Here is a 20,042-nt window from a genome sequence, read left to right as displayed (position 1 = left end):
TAATGTTAAGCGAATGATGAATTTCTCAAGCAGTATAGATGTGAATACATTAATTAACTCCAGAATTTCTAACCTACAAAACAAAGTGTCATTGACAAATGATGAGCAGATTTTTTTGTTTCTTGTTTTTTGGGCAATGGCGATATACTAGTGACACATTTTGCTTTGGAACTTTTCGTCAAAAAATTGTGTTTAAAAATTGACAAATTCATCTTCATCTTGTGTATCTTAATACATTTATGAATACTCCAATAGTAATACAAAATTCCGCTCCCAATATTGCATCTTTCCATTAGAATGGTTGAAGGACGAGAAAGCAGGAACATTCCAGTTCCTCCAGGTGATCGTTTGGTGCCTCCTCGTCGACCAGAAATTCTTCCTGATCCTCCCGACCCTTCTGAATCCGAGCAGGTTTGTTGTGCCTTCATCTATTTTTAACTTGTGATGAGTGTTTTTAATTTGTCCAGTCAGTTACTGGTCAAATATTTCTAATCTTTTTAATTATGCTTTATGCTAGTTGAATTTTTGCGTGAATAGTTTTGGAAATGTCAATTAATTCAAACCTAATCGTCTTGTCGGTTTTAAACGCACCAACAGAGACAATTGCTGATCAACTTTCCATGCGCCAACCCTGTCAGCCCACATATGAGGAACGAGGATTCCAGATTTGAAACATTCGATCATCGATGGCCGCAACACCAAGTAAGAGCGACTCCAAGACAAATTGCTCGGGCTGGTTTTTTCTTCCTTGGAGAAAGAGACAGGGTTAAATGCTGGTACTGCAATGGTGGACTCCAGAACTGGGATAGAGACGACAATGTCTGGTGTGAGCATGCCAAGTGGTTTCCCACGTAAGACCTTGTACTAAATTCATTGTATGGTATTTGATTATTTTTTAACAGTTTTTGTTTGCTTGTGATAACGTTATACTCATTTTATTCTATAAGCAATAGTTGCTAAGGTCTCTCTTTTTTTAAGGTCTTCTGAGTGCTTAGCGTCTCATTATTTCAAAACAGTCCTATTTTTACTTAACAAAATTTTATAATTTTATTTTGCTGGTTATTGTTGCTGTGGAGAGACCGGGCAATTCTATTTTCTTGTTGTCGTACAATTGCTGACCTTCTTACTGTACAGTACTTTTGAACTTATAATTTGATGATTGGATACTACTTTGTTGTATAACTTTCATTCTAATTGCTGTTTGAATTTTTTTCTGTCAACTGAGTTTTTGAGTTGCCTCTTGGCATCAAGACCACTTCACATTTCACCGGCGAAGATTCTAGTAGTAGTTAGTGGAAAAAGCTTCAAAACTTCCCCAATGGTTTGAAGCTTATATGATGCGTACACCAATGTCAGTATAGCTATTAGCTGAGGTTCGCTTATTGTTGTTAAGAGATTGCTGATGTTAAGTTTGACGAAATAACTTCACAGAACCAAAAGGTTTTACAAAAATTAATAGAACAATGTTGAATGTCAGAATCAAGGCGTAAGATATATTCCAGAAATATCAGTAGACATCATAAATATTAAATAAAATCATAAACATTACATTTGTGTAATGACACGATTTTGCTAAACACCAGCTGTGTTCCTGGTGAATGTGTTGTAATTATTGTTATTTACCAACAGGTACAGGCTAAATAAACAATAAAATGTTTAGTAAGCCGCGCTGTATTTTATTTGCAGTTGTGAATTCTTACTTCAAAGAAAGGGTCCAGACTTTGTGCATCGAATCGTTTCCATGTTCCCAAACTTGCGACGACCTGTCTTGCGAGGACCACTTGATGTTACACCGTTTGGCGATAGAGGCCGTGGCTACCGACAGCTTTCACCACCACCGCCAATTATTGATCCACAAGTAAATAAAAGCACTGTTTGTTTGAATTTATTACACTAACCAGATTAAATGCATTGATGTATGATACCGGTTGTGTGTTGATGTCATCAAACAAAATTATATCCGGTATCTGATGCCTTATACATATAGTTTTTACAATGTAAGAGAATTGTTTTAAAGCAATTGTAGGTTATTTCATGAATTACAAGAGAGCTCTCATGTAGGCAAAATATGATGTAGACTCACTGGGCATTCCCTTTCTCTTGGTTTTGTGCCGGTGCTTGCTGCTAACAACTACTTCATAGAAATAGCTGAAATTTTCGTCGGTACAGCATTGTCTTTATTTCTTAAACTCCAGGTGGAAATGCAACGCGTGCAAGGTCAGCTTAATGAAGCAATGGGATCCGGCGTTGTTAAAACTGCTGTGGAAATGGGATTTGAACGCGGAGTGATTCGCCGTCTCATAAAAAGGTGCACAATATTGTGTACGACCTGACCAGCAGAACTGTATGAGAATTTTTTATTTATGTATTGTTTTATTTTACGTTTTACGCCACATTTTTCCAGACGACTTCAAAGTGGAAACGAGATGTATGGTTCAGTTGAAAACTTAATCGAAGACCTCACACGATCTCCACCATCTGATAGTGATGAAAATGGCGACACTACTATGGCAATATCTTGTGTGCCAGCTAATGTCAAGAGACCAGGTAACTTCAACAAAACCCATACTACTTAAAAACTTCATTAAACACGTGATATGCATCAGCTGAAGCACAATCGAACCAGCAGAGTAACGAACCGGCCGGAGAGAGTGTGCCAGCTGTTAGTACAGGTAAGATTTTTTAATATCATTCTTGTGAGAGTTTTTTTTATCTTTACCAATGCATTTATTAGCTCAGAAAACTGTGCATTATTGAGCTGACTTTGCGGGCTGCTAGAAATCGATTGATTAATTTTCTGATTCCATTGCGTCTTTGCCATCGTCTGTTTACAAATCAAGCTTAGTTGGCATATGTCATACAGCTCTGGTATCTAATTGTATTGATTCAAGTCAAACGATGCTCAGTGCTCAGGGTTCATAGTTGACCTGCCGTCGAAAGATGAGAATAACTGAATTAGGAACACTGAGTTACTTCGTATTGCAATGATCGCCAGACACCACTGGAAACAATTAATTCACACAGAACGCAGCCATAACTAGGTCAAACAACTGCGCTACGTTTAAAAGTCAAACACAACTTGTAAATATTGCTCTGATATCTACTCAAAAATCCATTTAGTAATTATTGCTGATTAGACGCAGCAAATTCATTCCATCGTCTTCGTCCACATCTATCTCATGACTTAATACAATTTTAGGTAACGAGGGTCGGCAAGACACTGCTCCGGCAAACGAAGAGCCAATGGACGCGGAGATGTCAATGCCAGAAGGTGATTGATGTGTGTTAAGTTAAAGTTGACATGATAAGGCTTTAGAATTTAGATAGTAGTCGAATAGTTCGTAGATTAAATAAATCTTTCACGGAGCTTTTAAATTCTTGTTCGTAGACGTAACCCCATCAATGGAAGCACGTATTCGCGAATTGCAGGAAGAGAGGAAATGCAAGATTTGTCTCGATCAATCGGCTGATGTTGTGTTTGTGCCGTGCGGGCACCTCTGTAGCTGCACCGAGTGCGCACAAGCTCTCAGAAAGTGTCCGATATGCAGAGTTAAAATTGAAAAATCTATCCGTACTTACATGTCGTAAGATGTCTATCGGGCATGCTTGCCTGAAGTGGCATGTATCCTCCTACCAATTAGTTTGTTTGTTTCTTTTCGTTGTAATCGTTTCGAGCGATGATTTCTAGAGCTTAAGATGACACAGAGATAGCAATGGGAAGAGAATGACTTGAAGAGTTAGAAACTGGAATCTGAATTTGAACTTGGAAATCGGAAACTGTTTTATTGTCCGGATTTCATTTACATTGTGTGATAAATTCTTACAGACGGAAAATTATATTTCGTCACCAACCATGTTCCTCGTGAACTTCGTTTATCTGATTCTAAACACTGCATTATGCTTCACTTCACATTCGACCTACTCTACCTACAGATCATACGTCACTTTGTGACGTCATAGAATCGTCTGATTATTTCGTGAATCATTAGATTAATGTCTTGTTGATATACTTCAGTTTAATGGGAATGGTTCACAGCTTAAAATATTAAGTTTATAGTAATTACCGAATTAGTTTGAAAATATCTTTTGTCTTGTGTTTGTGGCAAGACTGGTTTAGATATCGCCGCGCTGTGCAAGTTGTTCAAATGAGCGGTTTTGGTGTTTGGGAAAAGAATTTACCAATGTGTAGTTCACTTAGATGAGATTGAGATGTTGATGGTATGTGTTAAGTATTTCAACCCAAATTACTGTGGTAGCCTCAGTATGTATATTGTATGCCGTGTGTGTATATGTACCTATATACAGTACTGTATATGTATGTGAGTAGAGTATGTACAAATGTATATTATTCAAACCGCTTTGTGTTAAACTGATCTTTCGTTTTGCATTTTCACAGTTGATTTGCAGCAGCTTCGTTCTTTAGTCTTCATTTTCGATTTACCTGTTTGCCAGCTTTCAAAAAAATGCTGTGTTTTTGCATTCACGCGTACTACATGTTTCTGTGTCGTCACAAACTTTTTGCTAGAATAGAAAAGTAATCACCCCTGGTAATTGCGCATAACCATGACCATAATTATCACTGCTGGTATTTATTTTCACAGCACTGAAATAAAAGTGAACATATTCTGAAAACATTTGGCATCCATTCTACAATTTAGAAACTTAGTACAGAAGTCGGCAAATATCTTTTGTTTTGTTGCAAGTTCAGCCAGTTATTAAAACCCTGACAAATATTGATTTGATACCTTCGATAGGAATGTGACCTTCATAGGCAGATTTCACATTACCACACCTCTTGTGTCTCAGCAGGCCATATACAGGCGGAAGAACAAAGTCAAAAACTAATACAATTAGAATGACTAAAAATACAGAAAATTCAAATGGTTGTTTAATGACCTTTAAAGCTACACATGTTGTGACTTTGTTTGACGGCGGCCAATCAAAAACACAGAACTAATTACATCATAAAAATTGTAGTAGCGCTTTAACATTTCTTGACAAAATATGTAAATCGTATCTTCTATTTAAAAACCAAACCAGTCGTGAAACATACGCTGAAGCCTTCTACGCCGTCCAGTTTGCTCAATTTCGCTTTCGTTATAAGAAACTTGGACGTCACCCGACCCAATGGCGAGAGGTGGATTTTTAAGTGAACAGTAGGAAAATGTGATCTTCGGTATCAGATCTATAACATAACAAAATAAAAAAATCATAACTTGATTCAGTGAAGGATCACCCGAGGTTCGAACATCGGTGTTTGGTTAACAGAGAGTATAAAACTGTACAAAGTACAAACCAAGCGTTAGAAAAGCTAAAACGATTATTATGAATATCGAAGCTTAAGCAATAATTAGTATGCAGAAACCCAACAGTACTGCACCACTTAAATTTATAAAACTCTAAAATGTTACGTTATGCAAATAACCATGGTAACCATTATAAATTACCCATGGTCACCTGGTGGTGGTAATGGTAAAAAAGGGAAAAATCTGCCTCGAACAACGTTGTTGCTGAGAAAACTCTCTATTTCATATTTGAAGGCTTCTGCTTCGTATTCCATCTGGTAACTTTTCTTTGAAATAAGGAAGTTTTCTTGCAGAAAAAATCCCTGCTTGATCAAGTATCAAGTTCAATCCAGTTTTCTGCTGAAGTTCTACTTTACCGCTACCTGACTTAGCGCTATGAAGATTGGCAAAACAAGTGCTTGGTAAATCTGAGATCAATAAATTACTAGTTTGAATACAATCAGTTTTTTCTTTACTTAACATTTCAACAACTATACAAGAAATGGATCAGTTAAGAACAAACTGCTTGTTTCCGAAGCGAAGCTTACATCTGATTTAACACAAGTTCTCTCAACACAGAAAAGAACCCAACAACCGAGCATCAGAGCACAACAAACCACATGGTAATTAATAAACAAACTAAGAAAATCGTTTAAAACTGTGAGTTACAATTATAAGTAGTAAATCATTGCAGTTGGTGTAATGCATCAAGTTTGGTGTAATGCATCAAGCCTACCACGTTTAGTTTAGGCAAGTGTGAGTGTCATTTTATTCCCTCCTTATATTAAATTAGAGCGGGAAACATTTTGTCACCATTTTACATGAATACAAATACACAAACCTCAACTCCAAAACACTCGTAATCATTAGTTTCAGTTGAGTAAATGAAGTAGATTCAGGACAAGCTCACTTACCAGTAGGGTGGCTTCGGGTCTGTCTATGGGATTCTTTTTCTCACAATTTAGCATCGTGTCTTTCGAAATATTAAAGATTGAAATATCTTTGACATTGCCCTGCAATTCAGCTTCAACTTGATTGATGTGAGTGACATTGATAGTGATTGGTTGGGTTCGATGAGTTTTCAAATCTTCATCGGTTATAACGTCACGTGTGATGAGTTTGGTGATGTTTGGCTCAGTTTGGCTATCTCAGTTTGGCTATCAGTGTTTTTCAACCTTTTTGGCCTATGGACTATTTTCCCATTAGCACAAGTATTCGCGGACTCAGGTAATAAGAATAAAAAATAAGTTAGTTCAACACTAAAACAGTGAGATAAAAAAGCAGAAGCGGTTTGTTTATTGGGCACAAATGCACTATAAATCTCAGTGAGAACCTTGAAAATTATGACCTTTGCTCAACCTATCTCAATGAGAACCTTGTCTCTGAACTTGCTTCACAAGTTTGTCGAAATCAGGAATTATGGTCGTTAAGGCACACCTGATATCATCTTCCGGTTGAAGTTGGTTCCGGCACTTGGTTTTAAGCATAGCTAAAGTTGAAAATCCTGCTTCACACAAGTAGGCTATGCAATCGGAATAGGCAAAAGAGCTATTGCTGCTTGTTTGTAGAGGTCAGAAAGGTTAGGTTCCTTCGATAGAACATTCGCCCAAAATTGATTCAGAGAAACAATTTTCAACTTGTCTCTCCGCATCTGTCGACTTTGCATTTCAATTAACTGTTCAGAAATGCAGTCTATTTCTGAATGCACCTCTAACACAGACTATTTTAAATGACCAACAAATGGATGTTGTAATTACCAAAATTATCCAACACGCCAAGGTATCTCTTGCGACACCTACTTTTTGAGGCGAAGAACCGTCGCGAAAATTATGACCTATGCCTAATTATATACGGTAAATTAATGGGCTTGCGGACTCACAAAAACTTTACGCGGACTCAAATGAGTCAGCGGACTCGGGGTTGAGAAACACTGAGCTATACAATGGAAGCACTAAATACGTGGATGGCTGAATTAAAGGGTTTTGTGCAGGATCAGACGCCAACGAAACAACAGACATCTTAAATTTGGAACTTCTCATACCACTCAATCTTACAGTTAATTGTTTTATCAGTAAGATAGTTTGCGGCTGAATATTTCCATGTAGCCTACAATGGAATCAGTTTTTCTGTAAGTGTGCAGATGCCATAAGGCTTAAAACACCTCCAACAGAATGCGCTGCTTCAGCCACCGTGGAATGACAGGAACCAAATCTTTTGAACGTAAAAATGATCGTCACCAGGTTACTCCGTTGTAACGTTCGTTACCTGTTGAATGATAAACGGTAAAATAGCTTAATAACTATCTCTCACTTTCTCTCTATATTGGTAAAATAAGATTTAATTTCTCTACAAGTGAAACATTTTGCATTGTCAGAATGCCCTAAACTCAGCGTCTCACGCAATGTAAAAAGGTTATCTAAACATTCTGTCATCATAAGCGATAGCTTGATGGTCTCCAACACTGGATCTCGTTGTTTTTTGTTTTGGTTCGTCTCCTGTTATCCAACACGACTGCTACCGAGTGCTGATCAGTCGCCAGGCTATAGTGTTGACGAGCAAGAAAATGCGCCCATTTTCGAACGGCTTCAATGATTGCTGTTGTGGCTTCTTTTTCGACAGCAGGATAACATCTTTTTACTTTCCTGTGAAGTACGGAACATGGCCTAAAGGCTGCTGTCCAACCTTGCTTGTTTAAAGTGGCCGATATCACAACTTCGGAGGCACCGCATTCACCACGAAAAGCAAACTTTTGGCAATATAGCTCAGTATAGCAGGAGCCATGTTATATTTTAAAAGAAAACAAGCTGATGCTTTTTTTGCTTCATCGGTCCCACACCTCCCCTTTAGACTACCCATGCTTTACGGTGTTGTCAAATATTCCGTCCCCGCATCGTGACGTAAAATGCGTAGCATGACTCCGCAGAATGCTTCTATTAGAAATCCTTGACGACCGAATGTCAGGTCCAGCAATATTTTAGCCTTAACATGCGAGGGAAGTTCATTTGAGTACAGGTACTGGGGCAAATAAATTTATTATGGAAAAAATTAAAAAGCGTTCTTGTGTGAATAGGTTTCCGAAAAATAGAAGCTGCCTTATGCTGCGTTTGTAATGAAAACGTAGGCATGTCTACACCACGTAGAACTTTAATAAATTAAATATTTCAGTAACCAGTAAATTTCTATTAAAATAATTCTCTTAAGCTATGTTTGTTCAAGGTTTAACGAAAATAATCATTAGCTTATAGCGAAACGGGAAAATATTACGCTACATAATACTTTTTAGTTGCTCCTGGAGACCTGGGCCACAACTGAGGCTAACATAGCTTTGTTTTACTGACAGATAGCATGTGTCGAAGGACAAGCGTAACTTGGTCGGAAAAAACGTCTCCAAAAAATGTCCGCCATGCGTATCAACATCTAAAAGGCGACTGATTCAAAATACGAACAGTTAAAAAAGAAAATCGTTTTTTGGCAACTATTACGTGATGTTATGGTGCCCTGCCGCTACTTAATCGCCAGGAATCACCACGGTGAACGCTACAAACTAACCAACTTTCCACTTCTCTATTTGACAACTACGAAGAAACGTACATAGACATCAAATAATAGTATTAGTATGTGATGTCTATGTGACACAAGCGTGCATGGAAACAGTGCAAAGAAAATGAAATTTACAGACATTTAGTAGTTTTTCTTGTTTTGTATTGTTTATTTATTGCCATTAACTGTGCGGAACGAAAGTTACGATGCTAACCGACGTAGTTATAGTACAATAAAACCCATGGCCGCGAACAGTTAACGAGCAGAAAGAAGTGGAACCCACAAAATAGTTCCTAAGTTTAACAAATTTACACCAAAAATTACAAACGACGAAGCAAGTAGGCCTACAGCATTCGGAAATGTAGAAGACATGTTCCGAAATAAATAAGAAAATAAAAACCGAAATAAAACATACGAAGTGACATTGATTACATTGACAAGTGATATTGATTCTGCTAGATTGCAGTGTCCATGAATATCTGGGTCTTGTATATAAGTGCACAGGTTAAGTGCAGATAACTGTCTCGTTTGGCTATTTATAAAATTATGTTTGGCTAGCCTGCGCACACGCATTGCTTGTTAGGCTTATTGCAGTCTTGTAGTGACTGCTGAGATCAATTGACTTAAATTTCTGGGATGTCCAAACTCATTTGGATAGATAAGCGTACCCTACTCTTTCAAAACATTTCCTTATAGGCTATTTTCTTTCACAGAATCTGGCTTTTGAAGCTAAAATAGAAATGTTAATAAATTCTCTGGTCATATGAAGCAGTAGTTCTTCTCACCATTAAACCTGAAGCATGGAGCGTTGGTCAAAGTCTGACGTCAGCCATCAGTCACGGACGGCTGGAGAAATGCACAAGCTGATGATGGAATTTCGTGGCTTGTACAAGGAGAAGCTTCAGAGATTGGAAGAAAATTCTCGCGGAGACTCAGATGAGATGATGAAGGTGATGAATCTGAAAATTTGTTCTTTATTGTTTAATATTTTCATTTATGCTAAACCTATGACCTATGACCTATGACTGTATCTTTGTTGCTAATCCGTGAGCTTGCAGTTTTGCGCTGGGAATGCTACTGTATTAAATGCATTGAAGAATTAAATGGATTTTACATGCACAAATGTAGAATATTATTTTATGTCATAGACTAGCTATCTCCAATCCATGCATGCATGAAACTTGTCAAAATATTGTTTTAAACCAAAAAAACACAACTATTGTGATCGCGGTTTGGTGGGTCTCCATCACTTGTGCACTCTAATATCAAGATCGAATATTGAGGATTTATTTCATTATAATTTCAATTCTAGTAACCTACCCCGTAACTTCTTCTAATTCAGACTTTTTATGAGTACAAGAGGCTCAATTTAGTTACCGCTTATTATTTAGTTATTTATTGTTATTTAGTTATTGTTATGTTATTTACTTAATTTAGTTGTCAGTTGTTTTATGCAGAGAACATATTTCCCTCTCAGGTCGTACATTTCAGTTCAGCTTCTTAGTTTTGTTTTTTCTATAAATCGCTTATTTTTTGCTAAATTTGGCCTCAATTTACTCAGCTGGTTATTATCTTACACGTATCCTAGCTAAAGATAACAATAAGGGAATGTGTTTTTTTTTGGAGGATTGATGTGCATATATACACAGTTGACCATGCAAGCATTTAACACTTAATGCCAAATTACACTATTTCTGCAGATGAAAATGAGAATTATGAAATCTTACGTTGGTGATTTATCCGAACAAAATGAAGTTTTGGTTCAAACAATTGAAGAAATGGAATACGAGGCTAATGATAGGTTTGCTTTTGTTCGATTTGAAAAAAGGCACAATCTTAACTTTGCTTTATAATTAGACTTTATATGCGGTAGCTACATAAATGGTGCTTTATAAAGGATGATATTATAATGATAAAAAGCTCATTTGTGTTTTAAAACATTGTTTACCGTGTTGTCAAATGGCAGTCTTGCTGCAGGAGAAAATCCTTATTAGCAGTTGGCTTGTAAAGTTGGGAGCTATGGCTTTATTAGAACTTACTAGAAATTATGACTGTGTACATACCTCTGTATTTTAGGCTTCATCTTTTAGAGTCCAAATTATCAAAATGTGCGAATGAACGCGACGATGCAGTTTTAAAGATTGAAGGCCAGTTTGATGAAATTGAACTCCTGAAACAAGAAAATAATCGACTTCAAGAAAAAACTGAGGTAGTTTTGTTCACAGAGTTTCAGAGTGTCTTTGGTAATCTAACGCTGCCTACCGGTATATAATAGTTGCTGTTTATTAGTTATATGTCGCCTAGTTTATTACCATTGCTTTGAAACACGTGTTTTGTATTATTACATACTTTCTCTTCAGGAATTACAGTATGGCAGCAGAAAAACCTCAGAATATTCTGACCCGGACCAGAAGTTAAAAGCACTTTATGCTCAGAAAGATATTGAAGCGCTCGGTGGCTTCATCAGAAAGGGAAGAAGCACGGGCAAGTGGGACGTGAGTCATGCATTGTAGACATATTTTATGCTACATTTATATTGTTGCCACATATGCGATGTTAATGTGTAGTAAAACTAAATCTTTATGATGAACTTGTAGTCATTCTCATGCGACAGACAAATTTAATTTTTGAGTAATAAGTGTGCAAACGTTAACCAAAGACTACCGTAAGATTTTTGACCAAAGACTAAGATTCTTAGTCAACAGTGTTTTGTATTTTTACATAATTTAGATCAGTCATACCCAAACTATGTACCGCCACAGATTCTCAGGTGTGCCGCGAATCTTTTTGGAATTTTGGAAAAGAACTGTATAAATATTTAAAATAAGGCATGCAGACAAGCATATGCGACTTAAAAGTGTTCTAACTGCTTTAATAGCTGATAAATAAGCACATGTCCATCCAATAAGCACATCCTTCGCATTAACACATGAAAATAAAATTTTTTAAAGCAGCTTTTCTTCTCTTGTGAGTGTGCCGCGAGCGTTTTATAATTTTTCTAGTGTGCCACAAGTTCAAAAAGTTTGGGAACCACTGATTTAGATACTTGGTAATCTGAACAATATTATCTTCAGTTGTACTTTAAATGGACACTCAGAATAATGACTTGTAATCCAGGTGTATAAAAATGTTACATAGTTTTTGTGGTGTTAGCCATAATGTATAATTACTCGAAATATTTTAGTTTCATTTTTTATGCTCTGTATAAACTGCAAAAAGTTTGGTTTTTATTTTAAACCTGTGGAAGATATCTAATGCAAACTACAGTAAAATAAAACACTGTGTATAAAATTTATAAATGCACTTCGCAAACAATAAGCCATTGTAATAAACATACACATGCTATACATCAGGGGTGGGCAAACTTTTTGTACTGAGGGCCACATTTGAAAAAATGTTGCAGCCGGGGAGCCGCACACTCTCATTACAAAGTAGGAAAATTTACCCGGTGTGTAAATAAACGCATATTCATATTAAACACAATTTTTGTATTCCACACTCAGTTACGTTTAAATCTATGCAATCATCATCACAAAAGTTAATGAGACTTGTGCAACTGTTCACAGTTTTTCACAATCTTCTGCAAATTGGGAGCAAGTTTGCTGGTAGATATCCTCATAACATCACGCAAGTTGGTGTCTGTCAGCAAAGACCTGTTCTTCGACTTGTTTATGTTTAAACAAGAAAATGCTTGTTCGCATATGTTGTGGATAACAGATTAAAAATATAAATCTTTTATTTTTTAACAAAAATCCTGTCGAAGTAGAAAACATTAAACTGTGCGTCTCAAATAACAATGAAAAGCTATTTGGAGGAAAGTAGAAGTACTGGTAGGCCTACGGTAGCGGCTACCGTATTTGTATTTTATGGTCAAACAATTGAATCAAACAATGCGTGAGAAGTGTACGGCTAGTTGCTGAGAGCATGTTGCAATACATGCGCGACTGACGTGTGTGTGTTTACGCACTGAAAGTGAAGAGAAAAACACACTCGTAAAGGGAATAATATTTTGTCATGTAACCTGTATTAAAACAATAAGTGATGAGTAGGAGTTTCTGCAAGTGCCGGCGGGCCGCATGCGGCCCGCGGGCCGTAGTTTGCCCACCCCTGCTATACATCTACATATACAAGTGTATGTTATTTTAATAGCAACATTTTAATTTTTTATCAGTTTGATTCCATCAGTCTGTTGACTACATCCAAAGCAGACTTGTTGGGCAGCACAAGCAATATTGTGTAAGTTTGAACTTATACAAATATATACTGAGTTGTACAACCCTATTTAACTATTTGCATGTTGCGTTGTAAGCTTAAAATTACTTGTTTTATTTAAATAACTGACTTGTAAACAGTTTATGTCTTGCCTAAATGATTGTTTTTTAACTTTTGTATTTTATGTAAATACAGTGTTCTCCTAACATAAGGAGCGTGAAAACTGCCCCCTCATATAACCACATTACATTCTCATGTAGTGTTGGCAGTTATTGTTGTCTGATCTTGTAAAACATGTTGACAAGTAAATACAAGACACATTTTCAAATTTCGTGCCACCATTTCACTGCTCCTCCCTATTGGTCAATTTGCTTTGACATCACAAAAGCAAACGATGTAACAATGGCCATTGTCAGATAGTAAGTCTGTGTTTACACAACTTACTAGGGTTACCATCCGATAGTAGTCCTAATACTTGGTGGCCTTATTGTTAGGAGCATGTATAGATGTTTTAAAAAATATATATATACATATATAAATGTAAAAAGTTGGGTATTCTGAGCATAGATTGATAAATAAAAAATTCTCAACATATTATAAACTGCTTATACATATATTGTTATAAAGCTTTATAGATTGCACTAAGTATGTTACAATCTTTTCCCAAGCACGATCTACAGTCCTTACCCTTTTACTATTGTAATAGCAGTTGTTGGGTATTGTGTTTAGTTGTTTCGGCAAAAATAAATTAACTATTGTTTGGACGAATTGTACTGATTGATTGTCTCTTGATCATAAATCTCTTTTATAAATCTTCAATCGGGCGTAAAAATTTTTGTAAGTAGTTACTGGTCCGCAGCTTGGTTATTTAACACTGGCTGTGTTTCATGTGGTTACCACCACCACTGCTAAAGTTGTGCCCAGTAATTGGTAAGTAAATGTATTTTGTAATAAATGCAGTGATTTGTAGTCTTAAGAAACGTAAGCGCTGACAGTTGATTTACAATTATTTAAGGAATGCTCTTGCTTTTTGTCTGTGTGGTTAGTTAATTATTAACCCAAATAATGGTGGCTTTAAAGATGAATTGGGATTTCGGTTTGTTCAAATTGCTTCCTGAATAGAATGGTTGACGGCCACAATAAAGTGCTTTTGTTGTTAAGTTGACAGATCGAAATGGTTAAGTGTTTGACTGTGCAGATAGAGTTGTAGAATTAGAGCTGAAGTAGGTTTTGAGGTGTGTATATATACGTATGTATACTCTGTGTAGATTGGTGGTGTTTATCCAATAGCTAAGTGCTTGTTTTTTGTTTTGAGAAATATTTAGGAATGCTTTCAATCTCATGTTTACAATTCAAGAATGTGGACTGTATATTTCCGAGAGATTATTGTTTTAAATACTAACGCAATTTTGTGAACGCTATTGGTGAACATTTATGCTTCACGAAATCTGAAAAAAAATGTTAAGTCATTTATCCCCATTCAGTGCTTGTGGTGGGTAGATGATATCCTAACACTTGTGTCAATGCTTTTTGTAGAAATAACGACAAAACTGAAGATGAATTAAGATCAAAATTAGGCCTGCTGGAAGCTAACCTGAAGGAAAAAGAGGACTTAATTTCGAAACTAGAAGAGGAAGTGAAGAAACTAAACATGGAGAACCTAAGGGCGTCTGATCTGGTAAAAATTGACTTTTAACAGACAACTTGTTACTCTCTTGATATTTATTATAAGAAAGTTAAACTTTCTCTTCACATTTACAACTGCTTCAGGTCAATTCAACCTAAGACGACTAAACCCAACCAACATCTGTGGGTTGAATTTGCCTGGGTTTACTCGTCTTAGGTCGAATCAACCTGCCATCATTTATAAATTAGAGAGGTTGTACCGATTAATCGACATTATCAACCCTTAACTGCTAATTGCTTTTTGGCTGAGTTTCAACCATCATCCATCATTGATAAACCTGAACTTAACCTGTAAATTGTCATATTATGCTGCAACAACAAAGCTTGGCAGTTTTAGCATAAAATGTGTTCGTTATTTTGGTATGCTTTCAAACGAGTCTCTGGCAATTCATAGTCAACACACCTGCTCATATTAAAATATATGTAATGGATGTGCTGTATCATAAGATGAATTGTTTTTCTTTTGAAGAAGTACGGTTTAAAATGACTAAATTAATCTTTGTTTAATTTTGACTTATAAGTGTAAAATTTGTTCAGGATCCAACTTCGTCGTCTCGAAACAAAAGACTGATGGACACGTCAACTTTCAACGATAAGGATGTCAAAATTTTGAGATTGCAGTCAGATTTACGCTTGGCTAATCAAGCGCGACAAGATGCATCAAATGAGGTAATTGGAAAAAAAATATTGGAATATTTGTATTGATATTCAGTTTGAAATTGCATAATTACAAACTGTGAGGTAGTAAAGGCACCATATGGTCTGTTACTTGATTATGCTGGCTATTTATAAGCATGCAAATGTTTATGCCTGCAGTCTGCCTTCAAAGTTTGTTCAATAAAACATTTATTTTGGCTTGTTGAAAAAGTACCATATATACTTGAACCTACCTACCCTATCTTCAAACCCCCAAAATGGGTATCATTCTAACGAGCAAGGAAGGAACACAGCAAACTTGAGATTAAAACATTCATCGCTGGAATAACACCAAATCTATGCCGACTCAGCGCAACTATCATCAAATTTGGTGTTATTCTGATGCCATTTTTTTCTAGTTCCTGCATTTACTTTATTGCAACATTGGTGTTTCTGATGTCATGCTGTTTGTGAGAGATCTTCTATCATGAATTGTGAATTTTACTTGAGATGTAGAATATATTGTGTTTAAAGAATGCCGTAAAGGATGACAGAATTGACCAGCTTTGTGAAACGATCACCTCGCTGAGAGAAGAGCTTAACACCCATGAAAATGAGGTTGGATGTTTTCAGACTCAAATCTTCTTACTTGTAAAGTCGCGCTTGGTCTGTAACTTGCGGCATAATGCTTTCTTAATGTGAATATAAAATTCTCATAATTTTAATGTTGTTTTTATGACTAAGTTAGTTTCAGTAAATCGTTAAAAGCATCATCAGTTAATGTGGAATTAGTTAGTAGCTATATTGCTATTAATAATACCTAATTTCTCATAGCATTCGTCCGTAGAAAATTATGTGTATACTATACCCAGTGCAATATGTCTGTTGGTTTTCAGAAAATGGATCTTCAGGAGGCGTTAGAGATGTTGGAGAACAAACTCCAGGAAGACAACTTGGATGCGAGGAACGCAGATGAAGAAATGCGACAGATGAAGAGGGAGATCAACGTCCTCCATGAGAGGAACGTCAAAGTCATGGATGATGTGAGTAGAAGAGTTTGGAAGAACCAAAAGAAACATTTTTGAGTCTAAACGGAGCAGAAATCCACCCCCGCCATTTCAGTAACAGCTTAGTGGTAAAACAGTGGCAGAATGTCACGCAAAGCCTTTGCAGCAGCTCAAGCCTGACTATTTGAAGTACTGTATAACCTCATAAAACAATGGTTAAATTTGATTTCCTCGGATCAAAGCGAGAAAAACCGACGTTGTGTTCTTGCATAAAACAGTGAAACTGTCGGGTTTGAGCTATCGCAAATCACTGTCCTCAAATCACTAAATCGTTAAACTCCTTGCGTGCTTTGAGCTTGTTTAGTGCTTGGAAACCAATACGAAACAACAATTTAATCCACAATACAACCCATCAGACAACATAAAGTATCAAAAGCATCAAAATCAAGCAGCGGCGAATGATACTGAGCTGTATCATATCACATAATAAACTATAACTCAAGATTATTTTCCAGATCACGCGTTACGAGAGATTGGTTCACGATCTACAACAAGAACTCCGTGACGAGAGGGGCACACATGCCAGGAGCAAAGAAGAAGTAACAAACCATTTTTTCTTATTAGTAGGAAGTTTATTCCTATTTTAGGAGTAATTTTGTGGTCAGTGTCGATAAGATTTGTCATCATGTTACCATGGCAACAATTGCGCATTTTAGGTGATGATTCTGCAGAATAGAATGATGGAAATGCATTCTGCTACCAAAGATTACCAGAATCAACTCAAAAAAGAGGTAAAACATTCTAGAAAGGCATTTCATTGACTGCTATGTATCATGACCTTTATTTTAAGTGGATTTTTAAGGTTTCATTTTGCCATTTCTAACTTTATTCAATCGCAGGTCATGAAACGAAATGATCTTCTCGAAAAAACTCAGAGAGACTACGACCTTACGCAAACACAACGAGACAATCTTGCTGAAGAGGTGAGAATAAGAGTTAATCATTTTTATTCTGCAAAATAATCTCACATTTTTACCATCCAGCAACCTTCAATCACTCATTGCAATGGTAAATAGCAGTTAAAACCGGCCATACTAATAAATTTCTTCTAATTCTTTATGATAGTTTCAAAGTTGTCGTTCGTTTATGGAATTAATTGTTCCATCGTAATATATTTCAGTTGCTGGCTCTTCAAAAAGTTCATGAAAAGCTCATGGATGAACACAAAAATCAAATGGCTGAGTTGCGGACAGCGAAAGAAAACAAGTTTGAGGTTGAGAAGCAGTTGTCGGCCATAAATCGAGATTATCAGCAAACGAAGGACGATGTAAAATAATTGTTTTAGACATTTTTCAAGCTGTCACAAATTACTCTAGAATGATTTTTGATCCCAATGAGTAAATTTAAGCTAAATATCCAGTAGCATCCAGTAATATCCAGTTTATTTTGTGCATATTATTACCGTGGAGCTGACAGGTTCAGAGAGTTGTTTGTTTGCATTGTAACATCTCAGCATTGGTTTAATCTTTCTCTGTACAGTTGCAAAGCTGTGAAGAGCAAGTAAGAGATCTTGAAAATGAACTCTCTATCTCCAAAGATGAACAAAAGAGTAGAATGAAACAGGTATATGTGGTTTTATCTGCATTTCGAGTGCCTAGTACTGTTATTAGGAATATGACGCACTACCTTGGCATGTTTTGGCGTCGTTTTATGAACATTAAAGGTGCCACCATTTAACCAAAAACTCAGCATGTCTGTGTAGTTATTTAATAGCCAATGCAAGTCAATATTACAACAATCCAGCTGCTATTTAATTCTTAGTGTTTGTACTGAACCTTTAGAATGAATGTATTTGAAGGGAAATATTAATCTTGCCCTGGATCAGCCTAGAATGAACTTAACTCCAATTCACCAATAGTTTAGAATAATGAGGGTGAATCACTGCTCACATTTACTTTAGCTAAGCATTAGCCATAAAAGTTCCGGCAATTTAAATCTTCTGATTGATTGTTATAATATTTCTATGTTGCAGGTGGAGAAGCTTACATCAAGCCTACATCAACTTCAGTCGTCTTTTAAAGAGACCAGGGATGCACTTTCCACCGAACTTAACGAGCGTCAGGATGCTCTGATGTCTATGAAGTCCGAGCTTGAAAACCTTCGGTTCGAACACGAGCAAAATTTAGCAAAAGTAGGAACGCCTTAGAGAGTCTGCCCTGTTGGCAGTTGTCTTTACCAGCTTTTAAGCATTGGTGCTGTTATTATTGCTTTTATTTACTATTTCATCATTTTTTATTGCAAGCGCATGCTCATTCATGTTGATTAATTGATTGCCAAAAGGTTTGAACCATTTTATAATTCTGTTAAGGGAAATCAACATCTGTGTGTGTGCTCAGGTTTCAGACCAGACAAACAAAATCGATAAACTACAAAGTGACAACAACTCACTCACAGCAGAAGTTGCAGATTATAAACTCAGCAACGCATCACTTGAAGCAAAATTGAACCAATGTACCGGAGATCTTCAAGAACTAACCCTCCAGGTAGTCATTGTGACATCATAGTTAATCGTTGTAAGCTCTACAACATTCCGTTGGTTGGTTGTTGCAAGAAGTAGCTGAATAAGCAATACGGAGGCTGCATATATTAGTACTTGCTTTTTTGTGAGGTTTTTGGTGACACATTTATGATTATGTGCTTATGTTTTATATAAAACACTCTCGCATCATCTCAGCATGGAAATATAAATGAGAAATTAGAAATGTTACATCTTTCATCGGAAGGCAAAGAGAGTGATTTGAAATACGAGGTTAGAATGCGCAATGACACATACATTATTTATCCTATTTGTTATTAAATTAAGAGTTAATTATTATTTTAAATCCAGAACAATCGATACAAGTACTATTTTTTGTGAATGTATAACTCACAAAAATTTGAACAAAATATTAACAACTGTGTTTTAAAACTTCACATTGCTGAGAAAACAGAATATTACGTCATTATTACATCAGAATATGAAGTCATTAAAATGTTGTTTTTAACTGTTATCCAGTTGGATGAACTCAAACTGAAACATGAAGCTGCTTCTCAGGATGTCAAAGATCTACAAACTCAATGCAAGACGCTTCAGAGCAAGGTAAGTTGATTAAGTTAACTTGTTACCATGTTGTTATTATGTTGCTGTTTAAAAGTTATTATGTTATGTAATTGAAATCGTTTCTACAAATTGTTCAAGATTGTAAACGAGACATAATATAAAATTATTAGTACCAGTGTGACTTGTATCGGTGTGGTTTGGCAGATCTGTTTTATTATATAACGTTATTAATCTTACTCATCATCTATCTTTCCAATAAGCATTACTTCGCTAATCATTGATTTTAGTTATGATTCATCGGTGCTGAAACTGCTTGGCTTTTGATAATAGATATCATATTGTCAATTATATGATTAAAACAAACAGTAAAATCTCTACAGTTAAGTTATTTATTGAAATTAAGTTGACAAACCTTCGTGTACACAACAGCTAGATGGCAGCGAAGAGCAGGTTCGTACAGCAATGAACCAGAAATCCGAATTCTCCGAAAAGTTGAAATCGAACGAAGAAATTCTCCATCGAACGCAACTTGATTTGATAAAGTTCCAGGAGGAAGCCAAGAGAATGGACGATGAG

General features: G+C 36.2%; 2 protein-coding genes and 1 long non-coding RNA gene across 7 annotated transcripts in view; 2 read left to right on the top strand and 1 right to left on the bottom strand.

Annotated features, from left to right (window-relative positions):
* LOC143452820 (baculoviral IAP repeat-containing protein 7-like) overlaps positions 1-4,632 on the top strand; it is a 17,757-nt gene extending 13,125 nt beyond the window's left edge. For all 4 annotated transcript variants that reach the window (XM_076953945.1, XM_076953944.1, XM_076953947.1 and 1 more), the window contains 8 exons: positions 297-411; positions 598-851; positions 1,687-1,858; positions 2,196-2,308; positions 2,405-2,547; positions 2,607-2,672; positions 3,200-3,271; positions 3,389-4,632. In XM_076953945.1, coding sequence (XP_076810060.1) covers positions 297-411; positions 598-851; positions 1,687-1,858; positions 2,196-2,308; positions 2,405-2,547; positions 2,607-2,672; positions 3,200-3,271; positions 3,389-3,588 — 1,135 coding nt within the window. In that variant the 3' untranslated portion in view covers positions 3,589-4,632. The remainder of the gene's footprint in view (positions 1-296; positions 412-597; positions 852-1,686; positions 1,859-2,195; positions 2,309-2,404; positions 2,548-2,606; positions 2,673-3,199; positions 3,272-3,388) is intronic.
* On the bottom strand, positions 4,628-20,018 carry LOC143452822 (uncharacterized). The gene is made up of 5 exons (XR_013115106.1): positions 19,879-20,018; positions 10,889-10,995; positions 9,611-9,784; positions 5,458-7,550; positions 4,628-5,185 (listed from the first exon to the last, which is right to left on the bottom strand). It is a non-coding gene; the product is annotated as an uncharacterized LOC143452822 (long non-coding RNA).
* Positions 9,626-20,042, top strand: part of LOC143452817 (uncharacterized) — a 34,512-nt gene continuing 24,095 nt past the window's right edge. Inside the window, exons 1-19 of one of the 2 annotated variants that reach the window (XM_076953940.1) lie at positions 9,626-9,775; positions 10,526-10,626; positions 10,902-11,034; positions 11,186-11,320; positions 12,997-13,061; positions 14,574-14,715; positions 15,261-15,392; positions 15,894-15,977; positions 16,256-16,402; positions 16,882-16,965; positions 17,083-17,157; positions 17,266-17,349; positions 17,547-17,693; positions 17,906-17,989; positions 18,399-18,557; positions 18,763-18,909; positions 19,101-19,175; positions 19,422-19,505; positions 19,896-20,042. In XM_076953940.1, the coding sequence (XP_076810055.1) occupies positions 9,626-9,775; positions 10,526-10,626; positions 10,902-11,034; positions 11,186-11,320; positions 12,997-13,061; positions 14,574-14,715; positions 15,261-15,392; positions 15,894-15,977; positions 16,256-16,402; positions 16,882-16,965; positions 17,083-17,157; positions 17,266-17,349; positions 17,547-17,693; positions 17,906-17,989; positions 18,399-18,557; positions 18,763-18,909; positions 19,101-19,175; positions 19,422-19,505; positions 19,896-20,042 (2,175 nt within the window). Of the gene's footprint in view, positions 9,776-10,525; positions 10,627-10,901; positions 11,035-11,185; positions 11,321-12,996; positions 13,062-13,867; positions 13,968-14,573; positions 14,716-15,260; positions 15,393-15,893; positions 15,978-16,255; positions 16,403-16,881; positions 16,966-17,082; positions 17,158-17,265; positions 17,350-17,546; positions 17,694-17,905; positions 17,990-18,398; positions 18,558-18,762; positions 18,910-19,100; positions 19,176-19,421; positions 19,506-19,895 lie in introns of those variants that run through there. The other variant, XM_076953941.1, reaches the window with a different exon arrangement.

This window comes from Clavelina lepadiformis, chromosome 4, assembly GCF_947623445.1.
Source record: "Clavelina lepadiformis chromosome 4, kaClaLepa1.1, whole genome shotgun sequence".
Classification (NCBI taxonomy): Eukaryota; Metazoa; Chordata; class Ascidiacea; order Aplousobranchia; family Clavelinidae; genus Clavelina; species Clavelina lepadiformis.
This window is presented reverse-complemented; position numbering and strand designations above follow the sequence as displayed.